The sequence below is a fragment of the Nothoprocta perdicaria genome, unplaced genomic scaffold, assembly GCF_003342845.1.
Source record: "Nothoprocta perdicaria isolate Ctin4 unplaced genomic scaffold, notPer1 scaffold_18, whole genome shotgun sequence".
NCBI lineage: Eukaryota > Metazoa > Chordata > Aves > Tinamiformes > Tinamidae > Nothoprocta > Nothoprocta perdicaria.
In genome coordinates this window covers 577,169-593,697 of record NW_020454982.1, presented here as the reverse complement: position 1 = coordinate 593,697, position 16,529 = coordinate 577,169, and the positions used below count along the sequence as shown (strand labels likewise).

The 16,529-nt window shown below is 35.4% G+C and overlaps 1 protein-coding gene across 1 annotated transcript in view; it reads left to right on the top strand.

Annotated features, from left to right (window-relative positions):
• LOC112944971 (transcription initiation factor TFIID subunit 4-like) overlaps positions 1 to 16,529 on the top strand; it is a 113,000-nt gene that overhangs the window by 2,571 nt on the left and 93,900 nt on the right. Inside the window, exons 2-7 of the mRNA XM_026036483.1 lie at positions 3,663 to 3,800; positions 4,728 to 4,955; positions 5,655 to 5,777; positions 6,691 to 6,780; positions 7,986 to 8,243; positions 14,800 to 14,905. Of these exons, the coding sequence (XP_025892268.1) occupies positions 3,663 to 3,800; positions 4,728 to 4,955; positions 5,655 to 5,777; positions 6,691 to 6,780; positions 7,986 to 8,243; positions 14,800 to 14,905 (943 nt within the window). The remainder of the gene's footprint in view (positions 1 to 3,662; positions 3,801 to 4,727; positions 4,956 to 5,654; positions 5,778 to 6,690; positions 6,781 to 7,985; positions 8,244 to 14,799; positions 14,906 to 16,529) is intronic.

Sequence of the window (16,529 nt, the reverse complement as noted above, 5' to 3'; positions counted from 1 at the left end):
AGTCTGAGGCAGTCCACAGCATTTGACTTTTTTGACAGTTAACATTTTAGAAGTCTAACAGAATTGGAGGTATCAGAAAACGGATTTTGGTAGTGGGAAGTATTGATACCTTCATAATAAGTGGTGCTACAACCTTTACCCATGAGAGAGATTGTGTGAATTGTCTATCTTAAAAGGAACTACTAGACTTGACCTTTACCTTATGCTTCTGCCACTGTCCATAATTCTGACCTAGATTTTTCCCTTTGTTAAATGCTGTTAGGATGTCCAGTTTTGTAAGGAATCTTCACTGTATTTTATTTCAGACTTGCAAATCTAAATCTAGAGATCAAATTCTGCTGAAATTGAGTTTTGTGTGGGACCTGGCAGATGGCATGTATTGAAAGACACAAGATCAGAATGGAGATCTTGGTAAAATGGTCCCTGCTTTTCCTAATTGAAGTATTTCCTGCACTCCTTTGATCAGGGACTAAGCTGACTGGCAGCACGGTTTGTAAAAAGTACATGTAATGTTTGACAAAAAGTAAGATTTCTTGCTTTGAAGTGTAGAGGCTGAGCACTTAATATTGAGCAGAGCGGTACCCATAGTCTTCATCAGTAGGTGGTACTGTAATACCAAATACGAGTATGCCATGAATCTGTTTGTAAGGATTAACTTACATGGGTGTTATTAACCTGTGGAAGTTCAAACTGCCTGCATTTTCATAAAGCTGTTAATACATGGTACAGTACCTAAAACTGGTATAGTCTGGCCTTGGCAATAGCATGTTATCCCTAGATATTTTGGGGTAATATGTCCCTGTTCCGGAGGAGTGCTTTTTCAAAGACAGTCTGTGTGTTTATAATACTTTCAAATCTAAAGTAAGCCTGTGTGTGCATGGCAGGTACAATGTTTATTTGCTCCTGTTTGTGCCTTGAACTTTGCCTCTCTGTTCCTGTGACCATGGCTCTGGGGAGAGGCTCTACACAGGCAAGTTAAGAGGTACCTATTTGGAGAGTGAATTAACTGTATGTGGARTAATTCCAAACTGACACTGTGTGCGATCAGTGTGATCAGTTGTAATGGACACTGACYGCCACTGTGCGAAGTGACTTACTCCGCCCTGAAACCGAAGTAACTTTGCATTATCCACATGGCTTGTGCAGCCGGAATAACCCTTGGTATATCCGCTTTCCAAGCTGGCCAGACATGAGCCAGACCCGCCTTAAAGCCTGATTTCCACTTTTGAGCTATACACCACTTGGAGCATCTAGATTCTCTGTGTGGACAGAGCGAGCTGAGGTCTGTATGCAAAAGGCTCAGGGATTTGTTGTGGAGTACCTGCTGTATTCATTCATGCTCTTTTGTYCTGCCTTTTGATTCCCAAGTATACCAAAAAGTCTTCTTAAACATTAATTTAAATATTTAGGAAACAGAAAAATGTGATGCATCTGGTAAAGAAACAGTATAGCTGCGTTTGAAAATATGTTACTTTCCAAGCTTCTGTTGATAATTTTGGAATTCAGTCAACAGCACCATGCCAAACTTTAGCAAATTTTGAGTTAGGAATTTTGTTTGTTTATTTAGGAATTTTGTTTGTTTATTTTTTCTCCCCTTCTTGCATGTAATGTTGAACATTTTTTTTTTTCTTTCCCATGAGTTTTTCATGAGATGTTTGCCACTTTGTCTTCTCCTGGAATATTCAATTGTTGGTTTCTGTATCATGGATTTTCCTAGTTTTGTTGATGAGTTTGTGTTGGGAGTCGCTTATATTGCCTTCTCGGAACTTATCACTGTTATTTGCAGATCATTTCCATGATAATTATGCCTTTCCCTAGGATAGTTCCTTGTTAAGTTTTTGATCCACTCAGTTCATACTTATCTTTTTAACACAAGTTTTGGAACTACATATGTAAACTGTTGCATTAGTTTGCAGATTTTGGGTAGTAAGGCATTTTTTTCCCGCATAACACCTGAATAGATTTTACTGCAATTTTGCATCAAAGGGTTTTGCCATTGGTGTTTTTTAAAACAGAATGAATTCAGTCTTTATTTTGCTCAGTTGGTTCTTGTATTCTGGTACTGTGAAATACTCTGTATGAAATGTGCTTAAAACTTTGAGAAATTCACTGTTATGACACTGAAATGGTATATTTTAGTTGTAAGCCATTTTGTTTTCAAGTATTTTCCTATGATAAATTGTACATGTTTATTAGCTGAGAAAAATTCTCTAGCTCCCTGAGCTTTATATTTGCAGACTTCTGGCTGCAGGTCTTTCTTGGAACTGAATGGCTGCCAGAAGTTTGTCTGGTTATCTGCTTTCTTTGTAAATCCTCACCTCTGGAAGCAGTTACTGACAAGGGGACAGATTCAGAACACAAGCATGTTGTATTCTTGGATTGGAAACGCTGATCATAAGCAAATGARTAATATATACAATATTTATTTTAAGTGCAAACATGCTTTAGATGCATATTGTTTCATTCAACTAATATTTTAAGGAATATAAAAATAGTGTTTTCCTTTAGAATTGGAAAGTATGTATTTTWAAAAAAGAAAAAGTTTATGTGATCCTTCTTCCAAAAAAAGAGACAGTTCTACCTATTCATGATGATGCTGTTTATTGCCCCTAGGCTGCCTCAGTATGGAAGACATCCCAACTCAAGATTTAAAAAATCTTGAAAGCTATCCAAACAACAAACAGAAAGGTTTTGTTCAGATGTCAGGTAGATTTTTTTTATTTCTTCCCCCTCAAGTGCAGAAGATTGATATCTAGTAGATGATGTTGCTGGACTGATTGGTAAGGAATGCTTGGGGCTTTGACTGCCTGTCTGGGCCTCTGTTACTTCTGGAGATCTCTTAGGTACACTGGATGTTCTTTGATTTTTTATGTAGTTTTAGTGTACAGTRTAAGAAGCTAAAATAAGTCATTCTTGATAAAAATATTAATTATAGAGATGTATAGCTACAAATGTGAATCAAGGAAAATGATTTTATTTTCATTGACAAGCAATTTTGCCCATGATCTATTTCTCCAGCTGAGTTTTTCTAATGTGTTTGGATGCAAATCTTAGCAAACACAASTTTAAGGGGGTGTAACATGTGAGACCAGTAGTGAATAGGAAGAAAATGGATGACTTTATTAATACCCGTGCAACTYTGTATATAGGTATTTTGACCCTTATTGTTCTGCAATTACTGCATAAGGGAATCCATAATCCAAATATACTCTATATAGTTTATTTGTTGAAGGCTATGCATACCATATAACACCCACTGACTCTCTCCTTGGAAATGTCAGTAAACATTAATGGCTATAGACTTCGCCTGTCCCTCCAGAAGAGAAGATACTTACATAGTGTGAGTTCTGAATGTTTATAGAGTTATTTTCTGTATGATGTTGGCATATAATTTCATCCKAATTTATTTTGAAAATCTTCTTTTTATATTGTTTCTCTGGATAAATTTTTTAATCGTTGCAAACATCTCACCATCGAACAATAAGAAAACTGATTTTGCAATCTTTTTGTTGAAGAACCATAGATGGTTGAGCATAATATGATTTTTCTTTTTGCAGAGATACTCATATAGTAAATTCCTTTAATCATTYGTAGTAAAAGGCTTGGAGATCGAGTTATAAAGATCAAAAAAAAAAGTAAATTCTTTGTTTTTCCTTCACTAGCAACCAACTTCTGTAGCCACATCTACTGTCCGCCTAGGACTTCCAGTGCAAGCCAAAGTTGTTCAATCAACTGCTACGCCTGTTAGTGCTACTTCTGCTGCGACTCTACCAGGTGGCTCTATTCTTTCACATACCACAGTAAGTAGCAAGAATATAAAGCATGAAAGATGGGAGAGAGGGGGGAAAAAAGAAGGGAAGGAAGTTTTTAATTGTAGAATTTTCTAAAATGACTGAGAAATTCTAATAAATTGCTTTTATTGCAAAAATAAGAAAAATAATAACATACAATCAGCTCCTTATTACAAAGATGTTGAGTGGTAGTGTAGATACTATATGATATGTATTTTCTACTGTTTCTTAAATGATGAAAAAGGGTAGCGTAGGTTCAGTTTTAAGCTTCCTTTTAAAGAAACACTTAAATCAGCTGATTCTGTAAGTATTACTTCAGCATTGGGCATGCTGAACTAGGGCTGGCCCTCGTACAGAGTTGTTGTGGTCTCAGGTGTCTGAAGTTTTCTGCCCGTGCCCAAACAGAGCAGCCTCCTGCAGGGAGCTTGCATTGGGAGGTTCAGCACAGTACTCTCATGCTCTCTGACTGGTTGAACTCTGCACTGTGTGAAGTGTTGTTTGCTATGCCTGCTTTAGACTTTGTGGTATTTTGAAATGCAGCACATCAGGTCAGGCAAAATGTGAGCCCTGCATTGGATTGTGTGTGTGGTATTTCTGCACCCTAATAAGCTCTGAGCCTTGGAAAATTGAGGAGGGAGCAACACAGCCTCCATGTGTGACTGGGCTAGGTGTGATATTAAAGGACTCGATTATAGCAATTCATTTCTAGTGGTCTATTYATTTTTGTGTTAAATTTTAATGAGAACTTTTATGGTTCAGCATGGTTAAAGGGTGACAAAAATAGAGTTAAAGCAAGTAAGTAAAATCAGTAGTTTTATTTTGTCAGCAGAGATATATTTGAAAGGAAATGAGTTTTTCTTACTGGACTTCTATGAAGTTTGTGGTTAATAGAAGGTTTTTTTTTTTTTTTTTTTTTTTAATCCAAAATATCAATAGGTATCAGTAGCTGCAACAAATGCTCAAGGTTTATTCAAGACAACAGTAGCAACTGGAACTTCAGCTTCTCAACAACCCACAGTAGTTGCTGGTGGACAGACTCAAGCCTCAGCACAAACCCAGGGTCAACCTCGGCTGCCGCTTCCACCTCATACAACAGCACAAGTACCAGCACAGCCCCAGGTCATACCAAGCTCTCCTGTACCCGGAACTACAGTAGTATCACAGGTAAGAATCTGTATTTTAGCTATACATCTTTTTTTTGTGTTGTGTAAAATTTTTAGATTGGTTCAGAAACAGAGCATTTTTTCCTTACAAACTAGAAAGCCTCCTTTTTATCTTAACTGAATGGAATATATGTTCTAAGAGAGATGATAATAGTCAGCTTGCTTTCCCTGTCCTGCTGCATACATCTCAATAGTGAGAGAACTCCTGTAGCAAGAGACGGTTAGTTTGTGGAGTTTGTTATTACATTACTGGGCCTCAAAACTGTTAGTACTCTGAAGTATAACATTTCTGGTTCTCAGAATAAGCCAAAATTACACTGTATGAAAATGATGGCTGAAAAAATTAGAACATCTGTATTTATGTTGATGAAGATATGATTAGATGAAGATTAGGTATGATGGTGTTTGCAAACTATTTCTAATCCAATTTTACTGTTGTAGCTGATTTGTACAAACATCTTGAACCAATCATTATAAAATTGATTTTTAGTATTAGCCAAAAGGTACGATACTTAGTTACATGAAGTGAAGAAACTGTTAGAAAACTAGCAATGATAGTTAAATAATTGCAGATGTGTTTCAAATGTCTTGATGTAGAAGCAATTCTGCATTTTCTTCATTTATAGTGATTAGTAAATGCAGTGAATTGTGATTTGAGCATGCACCGACTTGTTTGTTTGCTTTTGTTTGGCTTTTGCAGGAAATGCAAGAGAATGTGAAAAAATGCAAAAACTTTTTGGCTACCCTTATAAAACTTGCTTCTCATAATTCACCTTCTCCAGAAACATCCCGTAATGTGAAAGCTCTGGTTCAGGATTTGTTGGTAAATATTTAGTTATTAGTTATCTCTGATTAAGTCAGGTTCATGTATTATGTATGTTTATACATGCCGAAAATTACTGATTTGATTGTACCTCCCACTTTTTTGATATAGTGATAGCAAAAGGAGAGGGACTGCATCAAAATGCAAATATTCTGTGCATTACACATACTCATGAATCTGTTAGATTAGGCTTTCATATATTTTGGAGAAGGAAATCCAATAAATTATTTAGTAGGCGTTTATGAAAAATATTTTTATTGGATTATATTTTGATCATGCTTATGTAGACAAATACTATAAAATATAAGGTTTTATAGTACTACAAAATAAAGATTCCTAAGGATGCATTTGGACAAAGACTTTTTGGCACTAGACCTGATGAACTCAGGTTTAGGATTAGAGCTAAGTTTAGGGTGATAGAGAGAAAGGCTAGAACGACATGGGGCATAGGGCTAGGAAGGACATGCCCAAGGGTACAAACTGTAACACAGGAGGCTTCATCTGCATAGGAGGAAGAACCTCTTTCCTGTGAGGGTACAGAGCCCTGGAACAGGCTGCCCAGGGAGATTGTGGAGTCTCCTSCTTTGGAGATGTGCAAAACCTGCCTGGATGCGACCAGGTGCTGCGTGCTCTGGGTGTCCCTGCTGGAGCWGGGAGTTTGGACTAGATGAACTCTAGAGGGCCCTTTCAACCACAACCATTCTGTGATACTGAGTTGAGTTACTTAAATTTTAAATGTTCTTTTAATCTGGTAGCCTAGCTAGCAATATATCTCTGTGTGTGTACATATGCTTATATATGGGAACTGTGCATGTTTCTACAATGTGAGCTTACCAGTTGTGGATGATCTCATTATCATCTGGAAACAACCAACAAACTGAATGCTGTTGTTATGGGTTTTCCTCCAATCAAGGATGCAAAGATTGATCCAGAAGAATTTACAGGTCGCCTTCAATCAGAGCTCAAATCATCTCCTCAGCCATACCTTGTACCTTTCCTTAAGGTAACATAAACATTGTTTAGATAAATTTATGTCAAGGCAGATGTCAACACTTGAAGTTTTAGAATGTCCTTCTGAATGGCCTTAGCTTGGCCTGCCTAGAGCAGGGCTGCTGGCTGGATACCRTGGCGCTGGGCTGCCGGCTGCCTGGGGCCAGGATGCAGAGCGCTGGAAAGGGGGGTGTCCTCTGGCAGGGATGCCTCATCCTTGGGACCCTGGTTTAGCATTGAGGAACTGGAGTTATTCTTGAGTAGCCCTGCTATAGAACACGTTAGTCACAAACTTTAAGTAAAAAAGCTGGTTTTGGATAATTTGGAAATTATGTGTTACTTAGTTACTTAGTGTTAAATGTTGTATAATGAAACCTTTACTCATATAATGCATTTACTTCTTTGGGATAGTAGATTTGTAAGATATCCTTAACCCTTACTTGTGTCCCTTTCTGCTCCTATTTTGGAGCTGCTTCTTTCTTGATAAGTTTTAACTTGTTTCCCTTCTTTGAAATCCTTTCTTGGCAGCAGTCACTATGTTTTTAAATAAACAGTAGAAGTTTAGGAGGGACTGTAGCTTGGGTTAAGCACTGTTGAATTCTCCAGCTGCCTTGGGGGAACACTTCAAAGAACACTGCTACCACTTAAAAACTAAAAAGTTTGTTCATAAAGATACAAGATATTCTTTTAGAACTGTATTTTTTGGTTGAACTGGCCTGAACACGAAGCATACAATAGTACCCTTTTCTAATCCAGTCAGAATACATTAGATCAGTAATATTAGAGTAAACAACTATTGCTGTAGGGCACTAACARTTAAATCATCTTGTTCTAGGTACTGGAGGCATGTCAGGATAAGTAAATTGGTGCAACTTACCACTTCTAGCATGCAATGGAAATAGAGTTGTTCCTACTGTCCTGCTTTTCTTATTTCTTTTTTTTTTTTTTCCCCTTTCTGCAAGTTCTAGATAGTTGAGGAGGGATTAGGACACATCAAAATCTTTGGAATTGCTAAATTCAAAATGAAAGTCTACTCAAAATTTAAGCTGAACTTTTCCTCTTATGAAATATACTTGATCTGATTTATTTCTGAGGAATAGGCAGATTGCATAATTGAAGTGCGAGCTATATGTATGTTTATAGCAAATTTTAAAAGTKTTTTATTTGTTCTTGGACAACTTGGATATTGATATTTCATTAACTTTCTTCTGTGTTTAGAAAAGTCTACCTGCATTGAGACAATCTTTACTGAATAGTCAACATTCAGTTTTGCAAGGACAGCCGTCTCAGCAGTCACTTCAACAAACGAAGCTATCACAGATTTTACCTCAATCYGCCTCTGGAAGTATTTCCGCTGTTGTCACAACGCAGACAATAGGAATAAGGCAACCAAACAACATTTGCACGGTCTCTGTGTCAAATACAGTGCAGCCTCCTCAGGTTAAGGTGGTACAGTCAAATCAAAGTTCTCAACTGGTAGGTACTACAGCATGAAAATATTTTTTTAAACAGGTTGAATATTCTTATTTTTATTTCAAGTGGTTTAGGAAAAATACTTTTGTTTTGTTTCATTTTCTGTGATATATGATAGCATCTCCTTTTATGGAGGCTTACATACAAGTGTAAACTTTATATATTGTTAGTCTCATTAATCTAAATAATATTAACATCTATTAAGTTGAAGAGGGCTTTGTAAACTCTTGGTCTTTTTTTCTGAAGTACAGTAACCGATCATTGTACTGTGTTATGTGCTTAAACTCATTGGTTTCCTAGCGTTAGTAATATAGTAACTGTGTAATGATATACTCCCTGATAAGTGATGATAAATTTATCCCACTGTTGTATGGGAGTGTGCGAGGTTGTATACAACCTCCRCAGAGGTTGTATGTTTATACAGTTACCTTAGAAAAGTGTTAYAGACTTTCTTTGTCTGTGGCTTTCGTGTATGTGTGAATAAGGTACTTGACTTGGGCTTCAGATGCAACTTGGCAAGGTTGAGAAAGGTTTATTGAGTTAATAAAAATGAATATTATCAGGATTTTGAAAAGCAGATATAACACGATAATACATTACATTGATCTTTCCTTGAATTTATAGGTTCTACGGAAGAAGTAAATTTGTAGTATGTGTGGAGAGTATGTTTGTTTTGCTTTAATTTAAATGTAACACTACCCAGTTTAAAAATTGACTCTTGGGTCATTTGAACTATACAAATGCTTTCTAGCAGTTAAATTACTACATTTAAAATAAAGTGAATATAGTTTTAAGAGCCTTTAGTGAGCATAGTTTTAAGGTATAAGAACATCTTTGTCTTCTTAAGTCTTAGGTATAAGACTTATGTGGTCTTAAGGTATAAGAATATCTTTTTGAACACCTGACTGACTTTTACAATACACACAGGATACATGTGGAATTGATCTTGCACCTGAACTTGACTGCTTTTGTTTTTCTGTCCAGCTATCTGAATCCTTTTAATAAGGGTTTYCCCTATCCATTCTAGAATGTTGTATTACTTAAATACAACCTCTGACCTTTTTGCGACTCCTTTTCAATTCTTCTAATTTTATGTCACACTGAATTGGCAATAGCTTGTTTCTTCAAGGTAGGGGAACAGGAACTGGTTGTAATTACTGACAGTAGGTGTAAAAAATACTGCCTTGGGAAACTAAATTTCTGTCAGCAGCTAGCTAATTTCTTACAAGTATGAACATTTATGGTCAGTAATTTCAGCTTGATCTGGAATCTTCACAGTCCTAGAACTGAGCTACTACCAGGGAACACTTTCATAACTACCAAATAAGTTGCACCCCAGCTTTTCAGAAATGGTGAGGTAGAACAAAAATGTCATGATAAATCTAATAAGATTAATAAATTAATAAATCTAACAAGAAATTTTATCTTGTGATTGTAGTCTTATGGAATGTTTTCTGGAGAAGCCAGATTTGTATTGAGATATCTTTACCTTAATATACCTTTTTTAAATTGTTTTTCTCGCACATGCCAATACATATGAAAAGCAAGCACTCATGACTAATGAGTAAAAACCAACAATGTGAAGAGTTGCATAAATGCATAAAAGATAAAAACTCATTGGTTTTGTTGTAAAACAGGCTGTCTGCATTTGTTTTTAATTTATTGAAAATGTGACTAGTAGAATCAAGCATATTAACAAAGCAGTTTTTAATGATTTTTGAGTTGGTTCTATACAGACAAAGTTAGTGTTCTAAGAGTTGTACAAACAATCTGATAACTCCCAAGAGCAGTTACGTCGCATGTTGTGCAAACTCCAAAGCAGCGTCCATATTGCAGTAGTAATTGCTTGTGAATATTGACTTTCTTRTGGTGACAACAATCACAGTCTTCACACTTATTGGTGCTCCCCAAATTCAGAGCGCACAAGAAGCTGCTGGCCATCTTGCCCGATCTTGTCTGGGAGAGGAAGATTACAGCTGCCTTGCCTAAGGGTGGCCAGCACTGATGGAGGAACCTGGCTGAGCTCCAGATTCCCCAAGCGTGAAGCTCCCTGGAGAGAATTCCAGCTGGCTTTGCAAACTGTCCAACTGCAGAAGGGCAAGCCTACTTTGCAATATATATCTTTTCAAGCTGGCCAGTTTACAGTAGTCTTTTTAATCTGGAGAACTTGTTAGCTCTTCATTTCTTTTCACTTTTCTGTTTTAMAGAGGGAATCCACAACACTTTCGGAAAGTTGTCATATTAATCTATGTCATTGCATGTATTTAATCCAGAATATGGACATTGAGAGCATCTCAAATTACACTATTCTGAATCACATTGTTCAGAATGGTGGCTTTTAAAAACTGTTATGTTTAGGCAAATACTGCTCTTACTGAAGTCGGTGAAAATGCCCTTCTACATTAAGAAGAAGATAAAGTAGGCCCATCTTCTAGTGTTTTGGGAGGGCTCATTCTGAAGTTATTTTAATATGCTSTAGTAAAATACTACTGTTAAAGAGAGGAAAAAATCAAAATGATAGGAAAGCAATTTTCTTATTTCCAGAAAAACACTTACAGTGTGAGTGTATTAAGTTTTTTAGCAGAGTTGAGTCTTGTGTTGTTTATCAGTGACAAAGTCCGTTTGCTGATCATCTAGATAGAAATTAGTGATAGACAGCATGGCCGTGCAACTTTGCAGGGGGCTGAGATCTGTGAGCTACTGCTGACTGCTTTGCTACATACAGGAGGTCCAAATTTCTGCAAGACAGTGAAGAGCTCACATTGCCTTTGCCTCCAGATTTTGTCCATAGGCCTCATTCACTTATATTTTAGCAATTATAATGTATTTTTTTTTTCTTCCAGTTACATTGTGGGCAATTTAGGAGGCTTATATCTTAGCATCTTAGGAGTCCTCTGTGCCCTGTCCTGTTTTGTGGTGTAGATTTACAGAAAGGAGATTTCAGCATTGAAATGTGCAGTACTAAAGGAGATCAGAGGTGACTATTTATCTGTCTTGTGAAATATGTTGGAATCCACGTTCTAAGCCTGGAGAAAAGCTATGCTGTGTGAGAGCTGGACAGTGTTGTTAGCAGTGCTAACTAATATTAGTTAGAAATGTGGGTGAAACTTTGACTAATATTTTATTGATGAGATTTTAATGAGCTTAGCCAGAAATCAATTTCTGTAATTGGTCCATGTGCAATGTCCACAATTCATCTAAATATTCTTTCTTAGGGACAAGATTGAGTGTTACAGGAGACAAATTTTCTATCAACACTATATATATATATATTTTAAAATTTGTTGACATTGTAAGGAGATTGAGTAGGGATGATTGACTTGCACTATAAGTATTATGTTGTCAACATGCTGTAATAAGAAAGAGCTTCTGGCTAATTATTAAATGTAAATGATAAATAGTTAGAAAGTTAGATTTCAAGTAGTTCACCTTAAATAAAACAAATTCAGATATACCAAAAGCTAAGAGTTGCTCAGGACTAGGATTAGGAAAGATACATTTTTTCAGCATCATTTGCTGAAGAAAACTGTGCATGTTGACAGGAGGGGATATTTAGACATTTTCTAAGTCCTATTATAATACTTTTTGCCAAAACATGTTTTGACATTTTTCCTGAGACTGTCATTGTGGTTGACTGTCATTTGTGGGGGGTCCTGAAAAGGTGATGCCGATTAATGGAATCTGGAAATAAGATGAAACTGCAGAATCAGCATCATGCTGTATGGGGTTCCTCTATTTCATTTTTTAATCCTCTGCTGAGACCTTTACTGCCATTCAACTACTGTAGTTTGCACACATGTTAGAGACTCACAGAAATGATTGGTCAAACACTAAATAAAGGGGAACGTAACATTTAAAAATATTCRAAGGTTTAAACGTTAAAGTGTAACAATGAATTCTTTCAGTTGATCTAAGGAGTATAGATATAAATAATGGTATAAAATGAAGCAAAAAAGAATTTAGGCTGAACATAAGGCAAAATTTCCTTACAGTAAAGTAGATTATTAAATGGTACCTCAGACCCCAAAGTGAGTGGCAAGAGAGCTCTCATTGGAAATTTAAAAAATTCCCCTAGATAAAATACTATGCGAAATAACGAGTAATAATTTGGGAAGCAGGGCAAATAATCCAATGGCTTTTGTTTTATCTTCATAGTTTCTTTGGAAATATATATATACACTCAATGTAATGGTATTATGGTCAAAGTAGCATAAAAGGTTATATGCTTGTTTAAAAAAAATGTTTGTTTCTTGCATTGGGAGAGAAAAAATAGCTTCCCATGCCTAATTTTTAGGCATTGGTTAAACATTGCAATTGTTACCATTGCAGCATGGTAAATAATGGCAAATAGGAATTCTCGGCCTATAAAAGGATGAACATTGTAAGTTAATGCTGCCAGATTACATGATAGCTGAGGTTTGATATGACATTTATCTTCAGGAGTGAGTAGACTGATAAATCACAAGTGGCATAGCCACAAGTGAGTTAGCAAGTGTTTACTCATGAGTGAAGATAAATGTCATATCAGACCATAGCCATTTTGAATTTTGTACATTTAGAAGTTAAGTGGCTTGTTTGCTTTTTCCCTCCACATTTTAAACCTCAATTAGAGGAAAGAATACTAAGGGCAGGATACATTTTCCAATTTGTTTTTAGTTTCAATCATTTACAGCAGCTTCCATTTCCTATGCTTTTTTTTTTTTTTTTTTTTTTTTTTTTTTTTTTTTTNAGGAAAAGGAAAAGGAAAAGGAAAAGGAAAAGGAAAAGGAAAAGGAAAAGGAAAAGTTTCCATGGGGTGGCTTTTTTTTCTTTTTTTTTTTTTTTTTTTTTTTTTTTTTGCTTTTATTGCTGTGTTTGGTATGTATATGTAAAATGTGGTTCATTAGTTCAAGTGTTCAAGCTTTTGGATGAGCTGCTTCTGCTGCAAAGTATGTTTTTGTAAATAGCCAGGGTAATTCTCAGTCCTTGTCAAGGAAGAGGAAGCATATTATTGTCGTCCTGTGCATCTGCATTGKCAGAGGAGCACCTAGATTGCTGAGATTTGAAAATTCTTGGTAGTGAGCTCTAACCTAATTTTCTTAAATGATTTTTTTCATCATTTATAAGTACCACCTTTTGTTTTTATATGTTTTTATTTGTCACCTCACATTTGAGGCAGGAACAAAAGAACAGAAGTTATCAAACTCTATGTTTGGATCTGTTTTATGTGCTTTGGCATTTTTTTTGTTTGTTTTGTTTTTGTTTTTTTTTCTCTCAACTTTTGTCCTCTAGTCGTTTTATAGGTAATTTTKTATAGTTAATTTTTGGTCCATGTTCACAGGTAGATTTTTTCTTTTTTTCTTTTTTTTCCATAATAATATGATAGAAGATTCACACCAATCAATGACAGTATCATTTGCTGACCTATCRTTGTCTTGATCATAGTTTTGTTTGTAATTTTGCTATTTTGCAGACTYATTATTCCAGGCAATGGCTATATCATATTAAATCTTTTAGGTTTTCTGTGTCTTTGATATTTTTGCTTGAGTGTTATGCTTGCTGTCCTCAGTGAGGGAAATACCGAAAACAGCTTCCCTTTTCCAGATTTGAAGATGACAGACTGTGTTGAAAGAACTTTGGAACTATTTAGAAACAGAAATCTTTGTGTAAAGTGTTGCTCTGAGTTGATTTATAGTTTAYCTTTTTCTTCAGTTTCAGCCTTTTTGGATATGTTGAGGTTTAATGGAGTAAATTTGTATCCACTTTCTTGATTTCTATACTTATTTTTAGCAATTTTTTTTTGTATTCTGTTTTTAAAGTTTATTCTTGGATTAATTTTTTTTATCTTTCCAAGGTCCACATGTCTTTTTGAATATTATGTTCATTACGTCTCTACCTACCTTGTTCCTTATATCTTGAACATATATTTTGCGATCACTTAGACATCACTTAGATTCTTCCAGGTTTTATCTGTTTGATTTAATTGATGGGTCAAGTTCAGAGTTTCTTACTCAGTTTCAGTTTTGAATAAGGGGCTCAGAATTTGGTTCAGTATAAAGTGAAGCCCTGAAAATACCCAAATCACATTTAAAAGATAAACAATATATAGCCACCACAAAACATTCTGTTTTCCATTTTGTGTGTACCTGACTTGGAAAGATGTAGTATTTTGGAATTTACTTTTACTGTTTATTTTCTTTAAAGTCATAAACATAAGATATAATGAAAGGCCTAACAATTGTGGGTGGATACCATTAAAATTACTGCAACATCTTCTTCTACAAGATTGTTTTGCTTCCTAATAAAATTTCTGGAGACAAGAGTCTATGCTTGAAGATTTACTTCACTTCTTTGAAATATATTTTTTGATTCAGATTGTGACATATGACATTTGTGTCAAATACATTTTTTAACAGTATAGCAAAAAAAGTATATATACACACAGAAACACATACATTAAACATGACTTTTGTCGCTAGCTGATTGTGCTTATATCAGTAATTAYAGATATTAGTATATTTACATTGTATGTGTTTGTGTATAAAGAATATAATGAGTATACTTTTTTTTTTAATAATAGCAGATTATCCAGTCAACATCTGCTCAAACTGTGAAACGAAACCCTGCTTGCCAGACTACCCAGATTAGGATGCCAGTGGTAATAACTCAGACCATTAGACCACCAGGTATGGGTTTAAGTATTTTAGTGAGATTGTTACCTTTGCATGAATTTTATTGTAATTGAAAACCGGTAGCATGGGGGAAGATCTTACATCATTGGCAGGCTTGACATTTATTTTTACTTACTGGCTGACAATGCATATCTTGGTTATGCAATTTTGCTATATTTTGGACTGACACATTTAGCTTTTGAAACTACTTGTGGCAAAATTCTCACAASTTTACTTCCTTGTTCAGCAGTCTTTTATGGAAGGTCCTGATAGAAGTCAGGAACTTGACTCTTTCTATTTAAAACTTGTAACTCTGAACCAAGAAATAAACTCTTCATTTTTTGGTGAAGCCTCAAGAGTATCTCAATTTAATCATTCTGATTTAGCTCTTATCCCTGAGACTGGACATATGATGGTCACTCTYTCTCCATTGACAGAGGTCAAGGTAGGATCCCTAGAGAAACTTTTGAACCCACATGCCATTTTGYTGTCACTATGTTGATTTACTCTTTAGCCATGTCAGAGACTGAGTGAAGCAACGTGACATGCCAGGACTATCCAGAGAGTCAAGAGCTTTCTATGTGATGCATGCATTTTTCCCATGCTTAGGTGGATTGATGTGTGACTGCTACATCCCTCTCTTAAGGATGCAAAAATGGATATTTGGATCAAGAGAGTTCTTGAAGCCTTCTTACTTTCTAATAAATATTTGTTTCTTTTTGTTGCTAAACCCGTTAACCTTAGGGTGGTTGGTTAGTTCTTCGTTAGGCCAGAATTGAGCTGGCTGCCACAGAATGGTATGTTTCTCCTCTCAAACAGGAGACAATCCTGTTGTAATGCTTTTTAACATTAATAATAATTCATCTGTATGAACAAATTGCAAAACTTTTTAAAACAGTAGTATTGATGTAGGCAGGCTCTAAGGACTTATATACTGATATAGCTATTCGCACTAGGGAAAGTAATATAATTATTTCAGGAAAAATTCACACTTCTTTATCAAAGCAGTTATCAGTACAATAATTCTGTTAATTGCATCTTACGGATGGAAATGAGCCAAAGGGTGAAGTTATTAACGAGAGCATTCACTGCAGCTGTTTAACCTATGTGGAAATAGACCTCGAAACTTAGCAGATTCTAAATTTCAAGTAAATATTTCACATTTTGGCCTGTTTCTCTAGGTCCATTTTGACCCATTTAGAAATTTCAGGTTTTACTTATGCGTATAACTTGCGAAGTTTACATACAGACATAGATTACTTTTTGAACAAGAAGTTGAGGTGTTTATTTTACATTTTGCAATGAGATATACTCCTTTATATATATTATAGAACAGTAAATATTATTAAAAGTACTACTACTATAAATTCTGAAAATGCCCACTTTTCATTGTGATAGTGAACAGTAAAGGAACATGTAAGAAGATGTAAAGACAATTATTACCATAGTACCTTGAGCGACTTAGAACATCTGTATTAAGAGCAGTTCAAATTCTGTTTCTTTTTGCTGTCCAGATTACCTAGAGGAGGAGTTTACTGGCCATTACAAACACATTTATAACTCTTATGTGCRTTGTAACCAACTATGACCATTGGTTTTCAGTTTTAGAATCTTCTGTACTTTGTAAACAGTGAACAAA